At 44.4% G+C, this 14,827-nt stretch overlaps 2 protein-coding genes across 2 annotated transcripts in view; one reads left to right on the top strand and one right to left on the bottom strand.

Moving 5' to 3' along the window:
• Positions 1–46: 46 nt before the first annotated feature.
• lsm5 (LSM5 homolog, U6 small nuclear RNA and mRNA degradation associated) lies at positions 47–2,539 on the bottom strand. Its single transcript, XM_035412821.1, has 5 exons — positions 2,382–2,539; positions 1,716–1,811; positions 1,301–1,328; positions 869–941; positions 47–390 (listed from the first exon to the last, which is right to left on the bottom strand). The coding sequence occupies exons 1-5, from the start codon at positions 2,425–2,427 to the stop codon at positions 358–360; spliced, it is 276 nt and encodes a 91-aa protein (XP_035268712.1). The 5' UTR covers positions 2,428–2,539; the 3' UTR covers positions 47–357.
• A 417-nt stretch (positions 2,540–2,956) lies between these two features.
• avl9 (AVL9 homolog (S. cerevisiase)) overlaps positions 2,957–14,827 on the top strand; it is a 24,075-nt gene continuing 12,204 nt past the window's right edge. The window contains exons 1-9 of the mRNA XM_035412819.1: positions 2,957–3,278; positions 8,512–8,632; positions 10,842–10,927; positions 11,265–11,336; positions 11,600–11,689; positions 12,064–12,130; positions 13,962–14,002; positions 14,264–14,302; positions 14,691–14,760. Coding sequence (XP_035268710.1) covers positions 3,195–3,278; positions 8,512–8,632; positions 10,842–10,927; positions 11,265–11,336; positions 11,600–11,689; positions 12,064–12,130; positions 13,962–14,002; positions 14,264–14,302; positions 14,691–14,760 — 670 coding nt within the window. The 5' untranslated portion in view covers positions 2,957–3,194. The remainder of the gene's footprint in view (positions 3,279–8,511; positions 8,633–10,841; positions 10,928–11,264; positions 11,337–11,599; positions 11,690–12,063; positions 12,131–13,961; positions 14,003–14,263; positions 14,303–14,690; positions 14,761–14,827) is intronic.

The raw sequence follows: 14,827 nt of genomic DNA, 5'->3' as shown, positions 1-14,827 counted from the left end.
CACCTACACAGCCAAAACGAAGGACCCAGACAGAGACAGGAAAACATTCAGGTTAAAAATCAATCCCAAAGGGGGCACGTCATCGTGTGATTTATTTATAACAAAAACATTTTTAAAACAATAATGAAATGATTTCACCGTTAAGCGACAGTTATCTCTATACCACACGGTTACATTATGCTCTCTAATCAGAAGACAATTCAAACAGCTCCCATTGGGAAAATAGCTCTTGCATTAAAAAAAAAAAACACAAAAAACTTCAAAATAAAAATGTACACAAACCAAAGATAAGGTCGAGAGGAAAGGTGAGCTCAAAGAAAGAGTAAAAGAAATTTCACTAAATTCTCCTTTTGCTGCTTAAACTTCCGGCCCCTCCCCTCCAGGAATGAGCTAAGGAGAGAAAAATGGGGTGGTGGAAAAAAAAAGAGGACAAATCAGAAATGGAAGAAAGGAAAAAAGACATTTTACAGGACACGTCTACTGCCGTTCCAAAATGGCAAAGTGCCAAATCCAAATGGTGACTAAATAACGACTGCAGATACTTAGGAATGTAAGGCCACTGGGTAAAAAGTCAGCACTCTCAAAAATGACTTCTGGGAAAACAAGATATTGTACTGTGTGTGTGTGTGTGTGTGTGTGTGTTTGGAGACCAACAAAACTGCACAAATACATAGTTTTTAAGATATTCATTTTACTCGCTATATGTTCACTTACCAAGTAACTAATCAAGCGTAGCATAAGTCTGATTAGATAAAAAGAACTGTTTTGACAGTTGACATACAGAGTAACCAACCCGACAGCTCTGCAACCCCATGGAATACTGTATGTGATTATTAAGGCATCCAGTCAGAAGTTGGTCTATAATTACCATAGTGATGTTGTTGCCATTGAGCAAGATCTGATCCAGTTTGGTTATCCTCCTTCCTTCTGGTGTGATCTCACTGAGGAAAGGAAAATACATTTTAGCCATGCAAAATCTGACCAGTCTGCAAGCAACTGTTCAAAAAGACCCTAATTCCTTCAGCCTCATGTGACATAAACCAGAAACATCAGTTCAGAACATAAATGATTCAATAACAAACACAACAACAAGGAAAAAAAGTGAACATTCACTGGCTCTTGGCCAATTAAGTGTGATGAGTGTACCATGTTCACAGCACAGGAGGGACTCCACAGTCACAACTGATGATGCTGAATAATGAATAAGCTGATCATCCAGATTTCTGTATATTAAACTCCTTTCACATGCGTAACCTGGACAGGGTAATTTCGCTAAAGGTTAAAGAGCAGGTCTACTTACAATTCTGTCACATCCTCCAGCACCATGTCTGCAATATGAGGTGAAGGAACAATAGACCAAACACTAAATTTAATTTAAATAAAATCCAAGATTAAGAAATTGGGGTTGCAGATTAAGGTTAACTTTCACTTTCAACACTAGCATCATGCAGGATGGAACTAAAGCCAGTACTTGTCCTGTTGGTCAACATTATATTTAAATTCTGATTCTGAGTTTAAATAAGCTATTGATTGGCGGCGCATGTCACCTCAAGAATCAATAATGAAATTAACTGGTTCATGAATTCACGCTTCTGTGGACAATTTAAATAGTTACCAAAAATATCACATAAAATAGGCTCCTCAACCTAACAGTCACAGAAGCCTTACACTTTAACGAAAGTGGCAGTCAGTGGGATCACTTCGTAAAAGGATACTGACAAAATCGTCGAAACCCAACAGGGTTCCGACGATCTCTTTGTCATTCTTCATAACGATGTGGATTCGGGATCCAATACACTTATCCACGAGTTCTGTAATTGAAAGGAAACAGAAAAACACACGAGATTAGAAACTGGAATTTACCGAAGAAGGGCGGGGGAAACGCATCAATGATAAGGAAACTTTATTAATGCACTGACAATTTCTATAACAAGCAAAGCTCGACAGCTAACTTACATATATAGAAAAATGCTCTTCGGCTACGTAATTTACTGTTTAGATCACAACTCGCGCACTGATTTCACCCAAATCCACACATTCCATTACTCAGTAATGTAAAATTAGCGTGCTAGGTAGCAAACACTGAAGCATTCGTCAACAACCACAAACAGTTAAAAGCGCAACTGTGACTGCAACTACCGAGCCCAGAAGTAGTTTGCAAGCATGTTTTCATTTTTCTTATCCTACCTAGATAGCTATTCGGGTTTACTACATATACCAGCCATGCTAACGTTAGTTAGTTCACAGCATGCATTAGTTATTCGTGCTACCTTTTATTTTAATCCCGTTTACACAACACTGCTTTTATAAAAGTGAATAATATAAATATTATCAGCACAATACAATTTAAAGAACATTATTCATGTAGCTACCACACTTACCCAGAGGAAGCAATTGCGATGGATTCGTTGCCGGAGTCGCCGCCATGTTCGAAAGAGAACAGACACGAGCAATCAATCAAAGATACAACGTGGAAACCAGACAGAAATAATATATTGTTCGAACAAGTGATGCAACCTTGACAGGAAGTTTCTGAACCTGAACCTGAACCAGATCTGAACGTTTTTACTGTTTCATCACGACCAGAGATGCCCAAACTCTCTCCTCGGGTTGGCCTGGGTTTGCTGGTTTTCGTTTCAACCGAAATTGCAACCCCAGAATTTTATGTACGTTTTTCTTAATTAGGTGCTTTGTTTAGAAGGATTATTTACACGGTCACATGCCATAAATAACTGTGCATGTCGTGAATAATAAAATTCCCACGTTCACATATCACATATATGATCTTACACCTTAAAGGGTAAATAAACAAACATTGCTATATACGCTTTCAACTTTGGCTATGTATACATTTCTTAGATTTATAATTTGAGCAGAGCTTCATTTATGTGTTATTTAACCGAAAAGCTCGTAGATCTGCAACGGAAAACCAAATGACTGTATCCGTAATTGAAATCTTGAATTATGTTACATAAATAACCAGACGAGGGCGCTGAAGGAGGAATATAGTTTTTTCGAATGACGTCATGCCATGGCTGTCAGTCAAACGAAGCGGAAGCGAGGTATCGGAGCTTGTGACTGCAAACAGCGGCGGCCATCAATCCAAGCAGGGGAGACAGAGCTGTGTTGGTTCTGACTGCATCGAGACGGCAACGCAATAACGACACGCATTAAGCGCTCACATAGCTGGGGCCATGGAATCGCATGGCAAAGAAGAACCAAAGGGGCCCGTACTGCATATCGTGGTGGTTGGATTTCATCACAAGAAGGGCTGTCAGGTAAACTCGTGTGGCATGTTTGCGAGCTAGCTGGCTAGCGAGCTAAGCGAAGTAGATGGCAGTGGCACGGTGGTAACGTCAGCATCGTAAAGCGTTTGGTGTATTGCATAACAAATGCATGTCTGGGATAAAAACAAGCTTAACTTGTAGCTAACAAGTTAACCAGTTCCTGTAAGACCAATGAAGCTACCAAGTGAAATAACTATGTAGCTAAATCTGTCGGGATTGTTTGTTCTATAGCTCCTTAGCAGGCTCAGATGGAACCAGTGACAGCAGATAGCTGCCTGACTAGCTGCTTGCAAAAATAAATCACTGTTTATAAAGGAGGTGTGGTTGACAGTTTATCGATCTGCGTATACAGGCGGCGTCGCTTTTACACAGCCCGACACCCTGTCGTACCTGATAGCCAGCTTTCCTTCCACATACAACACCGACTTTAGTGTCTGCGTAAGGTGGCTTGGATCAGCAAAGGGAACTCCCAAGTGAAGATCAACTCAGATGTGAGAGAAGTGCGAGCCAGTTACATACCGCGTATACTTAACGCGTCGGTGCTGCAGCAGTTTCTCGTTATGTAATGGTGAAATGAAGTATTCGGTGCATTTCATCCCAAATGAACATCAGTTATAGCGAGTCTGCTGAGTGAAGGAAGCTACATTCTGCATGAAGACCGTTTCCATCAAGCTGTTGACATCTGTAAAGGGTGGATTCTGTAGCTTGATTTTTGCTGCGAATAGCCCTCACAAAGATCTACATCTTTTGTCAAGCTTTAAAGTAATGTAATTTTATGTCACACTGGGTAAGAACGTCTGCTATATACCATAATGCATGTAATGCAACATTAAGTTCTTAAAAGCTTTGATTCAATTTGATGGAAAGTGAATTAAGTAACCCAAACATTTATTTGGCAGAATTCATCAGACTTTTCATTCTTCCAGAGGTGATCTTGCATTTACAATTTGAATCCACTTTCCACTGAGTTCCCTGGGGGGTCCCCATTAAGCACAGTCTGAGCACATAATGGGTTCAGGCTTCTTATAATGCTGGCTACAGTCCTGGGGGTTAATACGTATGCGAACGGTGAAACCGCTGTCCTACGGAAGCGCATCCTTACTGGGCTGGAATGTTTGGAAAATGCCCAGAACCACATGGAGAACTGCATTCACACCTCAGAGAAGCAGAGTAGCTTAGCGTCGTTTAGGCTTATGTGTTTATGCATAGTCTTGGCAGCATATTGAAATATGTCAAGCCAATGATGCATCATTGAAATGACTTGAGAGAGAGAGGGGGGGGGGGGGGGTATTGAGAGATCTGCAGTACAGGAGAAAATAAGTAGAGTGGAGATGGAGAGAGGGAGAGGGAAAGAGGACTGAATTGTCTCTCCCTTTTATTATTCTGAACTGTGCTGGGAGAATCAGTCACGTTGTTCTGAATTGGGACCAACGCAGACCACAGTGCCCCTTCTCAACTGTTAAGCTTGGAGCCACTGGCCCTCCGTGTGAGGCGCTTCTGTTTGGGTAAATTCTGTACGGCACGGCGCTCGCTGCCGATCGGGGCGTTGCAGCTCTCCTGCTGTTCGGCTGCATAATGATACAGTGCAGTTCAGCTGACAGCTGCGTACATTTAACAGTTACTTAGTTTAGTCTTGGCTTTTTTTGTGTGGGGTGTCATATGAGGTCTAAACAGTAGCCCCCCTTTGGCATTAAAATGCACAATTCGAGTGGTGTCAGTCGTCCGAGACAAACCGTCTTCCTGTCCTGCATCTGTCCCGCTGGAGACGTGAGTGGCGGCACCCTGTGCCCCGAAGGGGTGTACTGAGGCGGTGGGCGGCTTCCCCCCTGCTGCAGGCCTCCACCTTTCAGACTAATTGCCACGGGTGGAGATGGGCCTCAAGAAATAAACATGCTCGCTTGTGTTCCCTATGGGGGGGTTCAACAAATGAGACAGAGAGGTGAAGAGGTGAGCTTTGTTTCAGCCAATAGGTTCTGAGCAGAGAGAGCGAGAGAGAGGTATTAAGTGTTACCTGAGAGGGGGTGGCGACCTCCCTCCCTGTGTTTCAGAAGATTAGGTTTGTCTCCAGTGAGCTTTTCCCCTGCCCTCCATCTGTCAAGCTCTTGGCTAACTGGTTTCTGTGTGTGTGTGTGTGTGCGCGTGCTTGTTTGTGTGTGTGTGTGTGGCCAGCTGGAGAGTAGTGCTCGCTCCACCGCTGGTCAGGTCATAGGTCACTGTGTGGGACACACCCTTACCTGGGCCACAGGTGTTGGCTCATCAGCTTTGCAGCTCGTTAATGGCTTTGCATGCCTTACTGCTGTCGAGAGAGAGAGAGAAAGAGAAAGAGAGAGAGATGGGGGAAGAGGGAGAGAGAGAGAGAGAGAGAGAGAGAGGGGGCAAGAATAGAGAGAGGGTGGGTAAGAGACTGCTGGATACAGCCCTCAGACCATGACATTAATGTGTGTGGACACACTGGTTAGTTGTGGAGGGCCAGGCATGGCTGAGTCGCTCCTAATGGTGTGCTGTGTTGTTTGCAAAGCACGGCGTGGCCCTGCCGAAGCTCAGTTCAAACACCGGAAAGCACCAGCACAAGAAGGAAAGGATAGCTTAAGCTTTCCTGCAAAAGACTGTTTGTTTACCCTTAACTTGCACCCAAAGGCCCACTATAATGTTTATCACCTGGCAACACTCTCATTTTGCCTTTTATAAGAGCATTCTTGTAAGGTATGTAAGGATGATTTGTTTTTTTTGTTTGTTTTTTTTATGGGAAATGGGAAGGAGGGGGGATAGAACTCAAACGGTGTTGGTGGTTTTCAGAGAAATGTTTAAAGCCCAGTAGTGTTACCTAACCTCACGGAAGGGGTGTGCGTGTAGAAGTGTAAGTGGCCTGCTGCAGCAGGTGTTCAGTCCTACAGAGGGGTGTTCAGGCTGACAGCTGGTAGATGTCCCTCTTGGTTGTGAACTCATGGTTTCATGAGTCGGTCAAACCGCCAACTGTCCAGCTGTTTCTCAGCCTGTAAAAAAAATGTTAAAAATAGGGTTTGAGTGACTTCATATGATTCATAAAACTCGCGTTCCTGTTTTTTTAACCGCACATTATATTTATACATGCACACATGCTCGCTCCCCCCCCTTTCTTTCTCTCTTTCTCTCACACACACACACACACTCTTTCTCTTCTCTCTCTACACTGCACATGCCAAACATGGAACAGTAGCCCATTTGGAATTAAAATGCACCATTCAAGTGCTGTCAGTGAAAAGAAGGCAAAGCTAGAAAATATTTCAAGTCATTTATTATAGGTTTTAATATCATTTCACAAACCTGAACAACCCCTAGCTACAAAGTGCCGATTGGCAAGCGTAGTTGCCATCTCGGTAAGGCATATATAGCACTTCCTCTTGTAGTGCTCCGGTTTAGCGATACGATTATCGCTGATTAATGGGAAAGCTACGGGCTATTTCCTGACCGGGATGACTGCGGGACAACTACTGCGATACTGTACTGTAGAGAAACACCTCGGTTCAGCTCACACAAGGTTGTTTGCCCTAACTGTAATTACTCTCATGCTGAAATCAGCAGGAAAATAAATAAAAATTTTGGCTCAGCGAGCAGAGTGTGGCTCAAGGGGAAATTGCGGAAGATGCACAGAGCGTGTTTTGTCTAGTCAGGTTCTGGTTAATGAAAAACAATTCAGACAGGTTCGTGAGCCCTAACAGCAGGCTACAAATGCCCATTCCTGTCAAATATAGTGAAATACAAACGCATTAAAAAAAACATATTCTGCAGCGTAAGCGATTTTTTAAAGCGCTTTGTTATAATAAATCAGTCCAAACATGGCAGGCGAAACGCGCTACGAATAAAAAATTCATATATAAAGCCCGGACTCGGCCCTTTAGCCAGGTTTGTGTTTGCGACGGCTATGGAGTTTATTTTTTTCCGCCCAGTTAACACAACAAGCGAGCAGCTGACTGCGTAAATCCTGGAAGTGTTCACGGCAGCAGTTTCCCAAGGCTGAAATTTATAGTCGAGTCACAAGTCTCTTTTGGCCTTGTTATTTTAACAGTTTAGCCGGGGAGTCTGCAGCAGCAGGAAGAATTATCAGCGAATAAAATCAAACACAACTTTTTGGTTGCATGTGTAACCAGAGTTAAGTAGGGGTTTCAAAATTTGTGGCTCAACAGATCAGTTCTCCTGTAGGAATCTTAAAAAGAAGGCTTGGGCCTCGATCGTGGTGCAGACAAAAAAGTGCTGCCCTTTCAGACGGGATTTCATTTTGCGATTTGTGCAACGGAACAGCTGTGAAGTAAGTTTGCTTTCATGGGCCGATGGCGGTCTGCAAAAAGAACAGAAAATACGTACATCTATGTTTGTTTTCAGGCCATTCCTGCCCTTTTCTGGTAAAATGTTAAACCATTTACGCTGCCTTCTCCTGGGATCTCGTTTTCATTTTTTTGCAGGTGGTAACAGTTTACTCTGACCTTTCAACATTACAATAAAGGGGTTAGGGTGATGCCATTATCCTGAACAACAGCTCATTTGGGTAATTGGGAGCATTTTGAGCTGGTTCCGCTGTACAAGCAGGCTTTCTCAAATCAATGCACTTGCCAGAAGAGGTATTCAACCCTGATTTGAGAGTGCTCGAATTTGGATGCTTAGTGGTGACTGACGTACTCACACACCCTCGCTCTCTCTTTCACTTCAAATTGCTATTCAAATCGGCTGCAGTGGCACGAGAAGCGCTAGGCATTGTGTTGCCAAAGTTAGCGAAATCATTGTATGTTTCTCTATCAATTTCTAGTGCAGTTTGCATAATGATTGTTTTGATGAAAACAATCCACTGTTGTGTTTAATTCTGGCGCACCAATAGCTTTGTATTGGTGCATAAGCCCCATATTGGTTTATTAAAAAAAAAAAACGATTCCGGTGCTTTGCAATACGCGGTTCTAGCTGACCCGTTCAGTGCGTTGCTTTCTGATACTTGATCAAACTGTGGAATTGCAACTGTGTGGTGTGCTGACATGCATACCTTGTATTAGATGTGTGCCGTATTATATCTCTCTCCCTCTCCCTCTCTTCTCTCTCCCTCGGTCTCTCTCTCCCTCTCTCTCCCACTCCTACTCCCTCTCTCTCCCTCTCTCTCTCCCTCTTTCTCCCTCTCCCTCTCCCCCTCTTCCCCCCTCTCTCCCTGTCCCTCTCTCTCCCTCTCTCTTCCCCCCCCCCTCTCTCTCTCCCTCTCTCTCAGGTGGAGTTCTCGTACCCGCCCCTGCTCCTGGAGGAGAGCCATGACAGCAGCGCCCTGCCTGAGGAGTGGAAGTATCTGCCTTTCCTGGCGCTGCCCGACGGAGCCCACAACTACCAAGAGGGTAGGAGCCCACAGTGCCCATTCAGCCCTGAAGCAACGCTGTGTGTGTGTGTCTGTGTGAGTGTGAGTGTGTGTGTGGCAGCCCTGCGAATACTTCCTCCAAAGAAAACAGCCTATTTTTTTATGTTGGGTACGCAGTCACGGTGCGTGTTGGTGCGTGTGCGTTCCCGCTGACAGCAGATGAACTTATCTAACCGATGGCTTTAAATCATTACAGAATTCCTGGAAAGTTTTGTTTTCGTTGTTCCTGTGCTTTTTTTTTTTTTCCTTTTTGGGAGAATCTGAAAAAAGCCACTGATGTCCCCTTCAGATTTTAATGCTGCCGTTGAATTATTCCATTTCCATTCACAGTTTTATGTTACTGATGTAATTCAAGGGTTTTAGGTACACTCCATTTGAGATGGGGGGGGGGGGGGACTAAATGGGTAAACAGACAAAGTGTGTTACTCATTTCCTTTCTTTAATGAAAAGGCTTGTGAATCAGACTGCATCAGCGTGTGCAATCTGGGATGCTTTTATTTACTTCTGCAGTTTAATGTCCTCTTCCCTGGAATGACCTGGGCCAGGACTGGATCTTTTACCTCTCGGAAAATAATATGGTTCTGCACTTTTTACTCTACAAAAGCTTGGACATACTGCACGTTCTAATAAAATAAATCGCTTGGGTCGGAACTTAACACGGAACGAAGTGGCAGCAACCACAACAGAGGGTGAAAATATCTGCTGGTTACACTGCAGCATTGCGCCAGCAGTGATGAGCGTCTTCAGCTTCTCTGACAAACCGCCTCTGTTCTCCCATCATGCTCTCTGGTGCTTAACTTTTCTTTTTTTTGTTTGTTTTTAGGGGGAGTCTGCAAAATGCGTTAACAGCGCTAATAAGATTCAGTGTTAACCACGATACTGATTGTGCACTGGTATTCACTGTACACAGTGTACACACCTAATGGGATTAGTACATTTTAGGATGTGGCCTACAATTAAGACAAGTGCTGGCCGAGCACTTTGAAGCTCCCTAGTGCTGAGACCAGGCCAAATGGTGAATTAGACGCCTGACGCATACATAAATTTGGACTCGTGAAGCAGTCTTGTTCCTGCGCATATTTCAGGGCTAAATGTTACCTGTGATTACACTAGGCACTAAATGTATGATATACCCATACACAATATGTTAATTCATTTAAATGCAGTGTACTTTTTGTTTTTAAAGAACTTTCACGGGTTATATTTTTATGTTTTTCACCACCGCAGTTTTTGATGTTCATGTAGACATTATTTAAGCAGTGAATCAGTACTCGGGGGTGGGGGGGGGGGGCGGTGGGGGTGGGGAGGGAAGGGGAAGCAGAAGCAGGTGGTTCGATAAAGCGAATTGAGCTCTAAATCTCAATTTAAGTTGATTGTTTCCTTGTCAATATTTGCACTGTGGGGGGTCTTGCTTTTTATTGTTAGCTCTCCATCACAGGCTACCAATGAACGCCAGTCTGCTGGCACTTTCCGCCGGGCCTTTACGAATACGGGCGGGGGAAGATGCATGATGGGTAGTCTCTGAGTGGGGATCAGTCTCTGGGGGTTTCCGCCTGACCACGGCTATGATCCAGTTTGTCTCGCGTTGGCGGCTTCTTTGTCTCCGGCTCCCGGGGGTACAGTGTCAGTAAACTACGACAGCAATTATAGTGCTGAAAGGAAAGCATAGTGCTGAAGTGTGTGTGTGTATGCACGCATGGGCGTGTGTGTGTTTGTGCGTGTATGTATGTGTGTGTGTGTGTGTGTGTTTGTTTGTGTGCACGTGTATATATATGTGTGGGTGTGTGTGAGTAGTAGGCACTCTTTGTGACATGAAACCGGTCACAGTGACTCTCAGGTTCTGGAACTGAATCACCATGGCTACACTCGAAGGTTCCACTCGCCGTTTGCCAGCAGTTGCCGGGCGCTGACGTCATCTTCGTATTCAACTGTTTGAGAATCTCTGAGAATGCCTAATGGGAAATGGGGGGGTGGCATACAAACTGGCTTGTGCCTGTATTTCTCTAAACAACACTTTTTTAAGTCACTCTTGATGAGATTGCCTACTAAGTGACTGTAATAAATGTAATATGTTTGTTGTGTCCAGCATCTACCTCTTATCTACAATTTTCAGCAGAACTGCTGCTTTCATCTACTGTATTTAAAAAAAAAAAATTGAATGTACTTATTTTGAAATCTCTCATTGACAGACACTGTGTATTTTCACCTACCTCCGCTGCACGAGGGCCTGAAGTGTGTGTATGGGGTTTCCTGCTACAGACAGATTGAGTCCAAGGTCAGTGCTTTCTCCCTGGATCTGACACGTGTCTAATGCATGCTGGGTATTTTGCCTAAGGATTGGGCCCCCTGTGTTGGGCTGGGAAGAGAAAGCTACAAAATGTGGGGACAGGATGTGAGGTCAATGAGACTGTGAAGTGGTGTGAATGAGACAGGGTGTGAGGTCATCAGTGTGGTGCTGATAGGGTAGTTGTTGTTTGTTTGTTAAATAGGCCAGATAATATTAACGTTTGCAAATTCACAAAGAGGTTTATTATTTTTGCTATGTATGATTTTACGTTTCCCTTCAAATTTGGGTGAGATTCAACGATCACGTGACGCGTGCTTATTTTCAGGCCTTGAAGGTCCGCCTGGCCGACGTCACCAGGGAGACGGTGCAGAAGAGCGTCTGCGTCCTCAGCCGAGTGGTGAGTCACATGGGGGGGGGGGGGTTGTACTCAAGAGTTCAACATGACCCCCGTGACCCCAAACACTGTCCCATAACTCACACAGAAAGAGCAGCTGAGGGGCTGGGGCTGTAGGTGGGGGGGTGGGCATGGTTGTTCATGTGGAGATGTCCACACTTAACATTTTTTTGTGATTTTAACATGTGCGTTAACAGCCGGGGACTGAGATTAATTTTGTTTGAAGTCACGTGCGTTTGAGCGTTTGTCTGTCCCTTTACCCTCAGCCCCTGTACGGCCTACTCCAGGCGAAATTACAACTCATCACACACGCCTACTTTGAGGAAAAGGATTTCTCCCAGATATCTATTTTGAAGGTGAGCTTTCTTTGATCCGTGTTTCATTGGATTTGAGAGGCCAAGCCTGGAAACCTGGCCATGGTGATGTTGCCTCTGGTAGAAATAAGAAAATATTTTTTGCTTTTAAAAAACGTTGAACAAACCATGAAATTTAACATTTTTAACGATTGATTACTTCAGTTGAGAAGACTAGTTTCACTCTTCCAAGTGGACAATGAAGTCCTAATTTCTATTATGTTGTCGTAATTTCTGTTTTACAGGAAGTAAAGAACATAAAGTTTTGTTAAAACTTAAATCTCTCCGTCTCTCTCTGTCTCTCTCCATCTCCTTCTCTCCCTCTCTCATTCTCCCCCTCTCTCTCTCTGTTTTTCTCTCTCTTTCTCCTTCTACAGGAGCTGTATGAGCACATGAACGGGTCACTGAGAGGGACGGCACTCGAGGGGTCACAAGTCTACCTGGGTGAGGCACTCCCACAATCCTCTCTGTCTGGCACAAGTATACCCACAATCCTCTCTGTCTGACACAAGTATACCCACATTCCTCTCTGTCTGGCACAAGTATACCCACATTCCTCTCTGTCTGACACAAGTATACCCACATTCCTCTCTGTCTGGCACAAGTATACCCACAATCCTCTCTGTCTGGCAGAAGTATACCCACAATCCTCTCTGTCTGACACAAGAGAACCCGCAATACTCTATGTCTGACACAAGTATAGCCACAATCCTTCTGTCTGGCACAAGTATACCCACAATCTTCTCTGTCTGGCACAAGAATACCCACAATCCTCTCTGTCTGGCTCAGGTATACTCACAGTCCTCCCTGTCTGGCACAAATATACCCACAATCAAGACAACCAAAAGAATTGAGTTAATTTCATTCCAAAATGAACTTGATTGCGGCCTTAAGTCATAGTGCCTGTAATGAAAGTGCAGACGGGTTTTCAGCTGTGAGCCGGACATTTTGGCTCTGGCGGCTCTGTGACGATATGAGGCCGCTAACTCGGGCGCTACTCTGTTATGAATGCTGTGCGGTGAAAGTCTGTATGAGTGTCTTTTCTGCCATGCACTGATCCTGCTCCTGTTTCACTGTGTGTTACCGCATTGGTGTTGCAGCTCAGCGTTCTTTACTAGCATCCGTATACCTTAGTAAATGGGATGCACAGAGTCCCCGCAGATCAATATTGAGCTGTGCGCTGCGTTCGTTGTTCACAGCGGGGTAAACAAATCCAGTCCCGGAGGGCCGGCGCGTCTGTGGAGTTTCGTTTCAAACGATTGCCCTGGTTCAGTTTTCAAAATGGCCGTGCGCAGCAGCGCTGGTTCTCTGCAGCATTGGAGCACGGCGAAACATTTTATACAAGAATACGCACGTAGTTTTGCTGCTGTAGCTCATGGCTTTACTGGAAAAAAAAAAAAATAGTCAGATAAAATAAACGATTATGCTACTTAAGTAATTAAGAGAATGGAACAGGCATTAAATTTCAATGTAGGACAGCCTTCGCTGTGTGCACCCCTGGTTTATAGTGTAACTTCAGAAATATCAGTGAGGTGAATAGGCTGAGTGGTGCATTCAGTGCTGTGACAGATTGACATGCCCTGGTGATTGCTGGGAAATCTATTTTTTTAGGGGCATGTGTCAGGTGAGCTGCAGACCTGTTGAGCAGGTGAAACCTGATTCTCCAGCTGTGGGTATAGACATGACCTCTGCTTTGATTTTAAGGAACTTCCTGACATTGTTCAGTCCACCCCACCCGCCCACCCCCCCCTACCCCAAACATGTAGTCTTCCTGGTGCATTCTGGGATTGCGCAAACAGCCAGGAGCCCTGCATACACTCAGGCATGCTTCGCATTAGAGCTTCCGCCGGTTCACTGAAGCAAATGTGATCCCAGTGGCTCTTCATTTGCTGCTTGTTGAGCTCCTCTGTGCTCTGCAGTCTTGTTGTTGTATAGTCATGTGATCGCAGACTGCAGTAAACTGCCTACCCCCCCCCCCCCCCCCCCCCCCCCCCCCCCCCCCCCCTCCCCCCCCTCCCCCCCCCCCCCCTCCCTCGTCCTGGCTAAAGAGCACTGTTTTATTGTAAACACGGGCATTCTGGTGCTCGGTTGGCTCACGCTAGCTCTTATCACAGTGACTGTCTGGGGTTAGAATCCCGGACGTGCCCCCACAGAGGTATCAGCTGAGCCGTTACATCTGTAGGATTTACGCTGCTGCCGGTTAAGGTGTTTGTCACAAAAAAAATTTGACCTACATTTTGGCTTTTTCTTTTTTCCCCTCCCCCCTTCTCTGTAGGTCTGTCTCCCAGGGACTTGATACTGCACTTTCGGCACAAGGTAAAAAACAAAAACAAACAAAAAAACAAAAACAGCAGAAAGGGAAAAGCAGCCTGTTCCCATCTCAAAATATTATTACGTATTTGTTTATGAATGTGGACATGCATACGTACAACACGCTCATGCATGCATAAACACAAACTCACACATGCAACACATACATACATACATGCATAACCGCACACACAAGCCTGCAGTCTTTTCAATCAGGAGGAGTAGGTGGCTTTTGTTTACGGTGCTTGTCTGTCTGTCTGTCTGCAGGTCCTCATTTTGTTCAAATTGATCCTACTGGAGAAGAAGGTAATGCAGCTATATGTATATCTTTATTTACGTAATTAATTAAAATATTTCCCATAATCTTTTAACAGTGTCTACGGATAATCTGCTGAATAAAACAGCCAGCTGCATCTGTGTTTGCAATTTAACATAATTAAATAGTTAATTATGTGCAAATCACTGTAGTGATTTATTCTGAAATATTGAGTTGTGTGTGCTGGGTTGTGCTGGGTTGTGCATGTTTCAGAGTGAGTTGTGTGTGCTGGGTTGTGCATGTTTCAGAGTGAGTTGTGTGTGCTGGGTTGTGCATGTTTCAGAGTGAGTTGTGTGTGCTGGGTTGTGCGTGTTTCAGAGTGAGTTGTGTGTGCTGGGTCAGAATAGAAGTCCTCAAACTGGCTTGCATTCCTTTCAGGTCCTTTTCTACGTGGCTCCGGTCAACAGGCTGGTGGGAGCACTCATGACCGTCTTATCCCTTTTTCCTGGTAAGAATTTAAGTAAAAAAAAAAAAAGTAATTTATTTAAAAAAAAAATTGATTTAGTTTTTTTTTT

Source organism: Anguilla anguilla, chromosome 4, assembly GCF_013347855.1.
Source record: "Anguilla anguilla isolate fAngAng1 chromosome 4, fAngAng1.pri, whole genome shotgun sequence".
NCBI lineage: Eukaryota > Metazoa > Chordata > Actinopteri > Anguilliformes > Anguillidae > Anguilla > Anguilla anguilla.
The sequence above is the reverse complement of the archived record's forward strand: the minus strand, read 5'-3'. Positions and strand labels throughout refer to the sequence as shown.

What these genes read in the sequence shown, in the direction of transcription:
- lsm5 (XM_035412821.1), bottom strand. Translation starts at nt 2,427, where the DNA reads ATGGCGGCGACTCCGGCAACGAATCCATCGCAATTGCTTCCTCTGG. An exon ending in GGGTTTCGACGATTTTGTCA is followed by an intron (nt 1,329 to 1,715) that starts GTATCCTTTTAC and finishes CTCATATTGCAG; the next exon opens with ACATGGTGCTGGAGGATGTG. An exon ending in ATGGCAACAACATCACTATG is followed by an intron (nt 391 to 868) that starts GTAATTATAGAC and finishes TTCTCTCCTTAG; the next exon opens with CTCATTCCTGGAGGGGAGGG.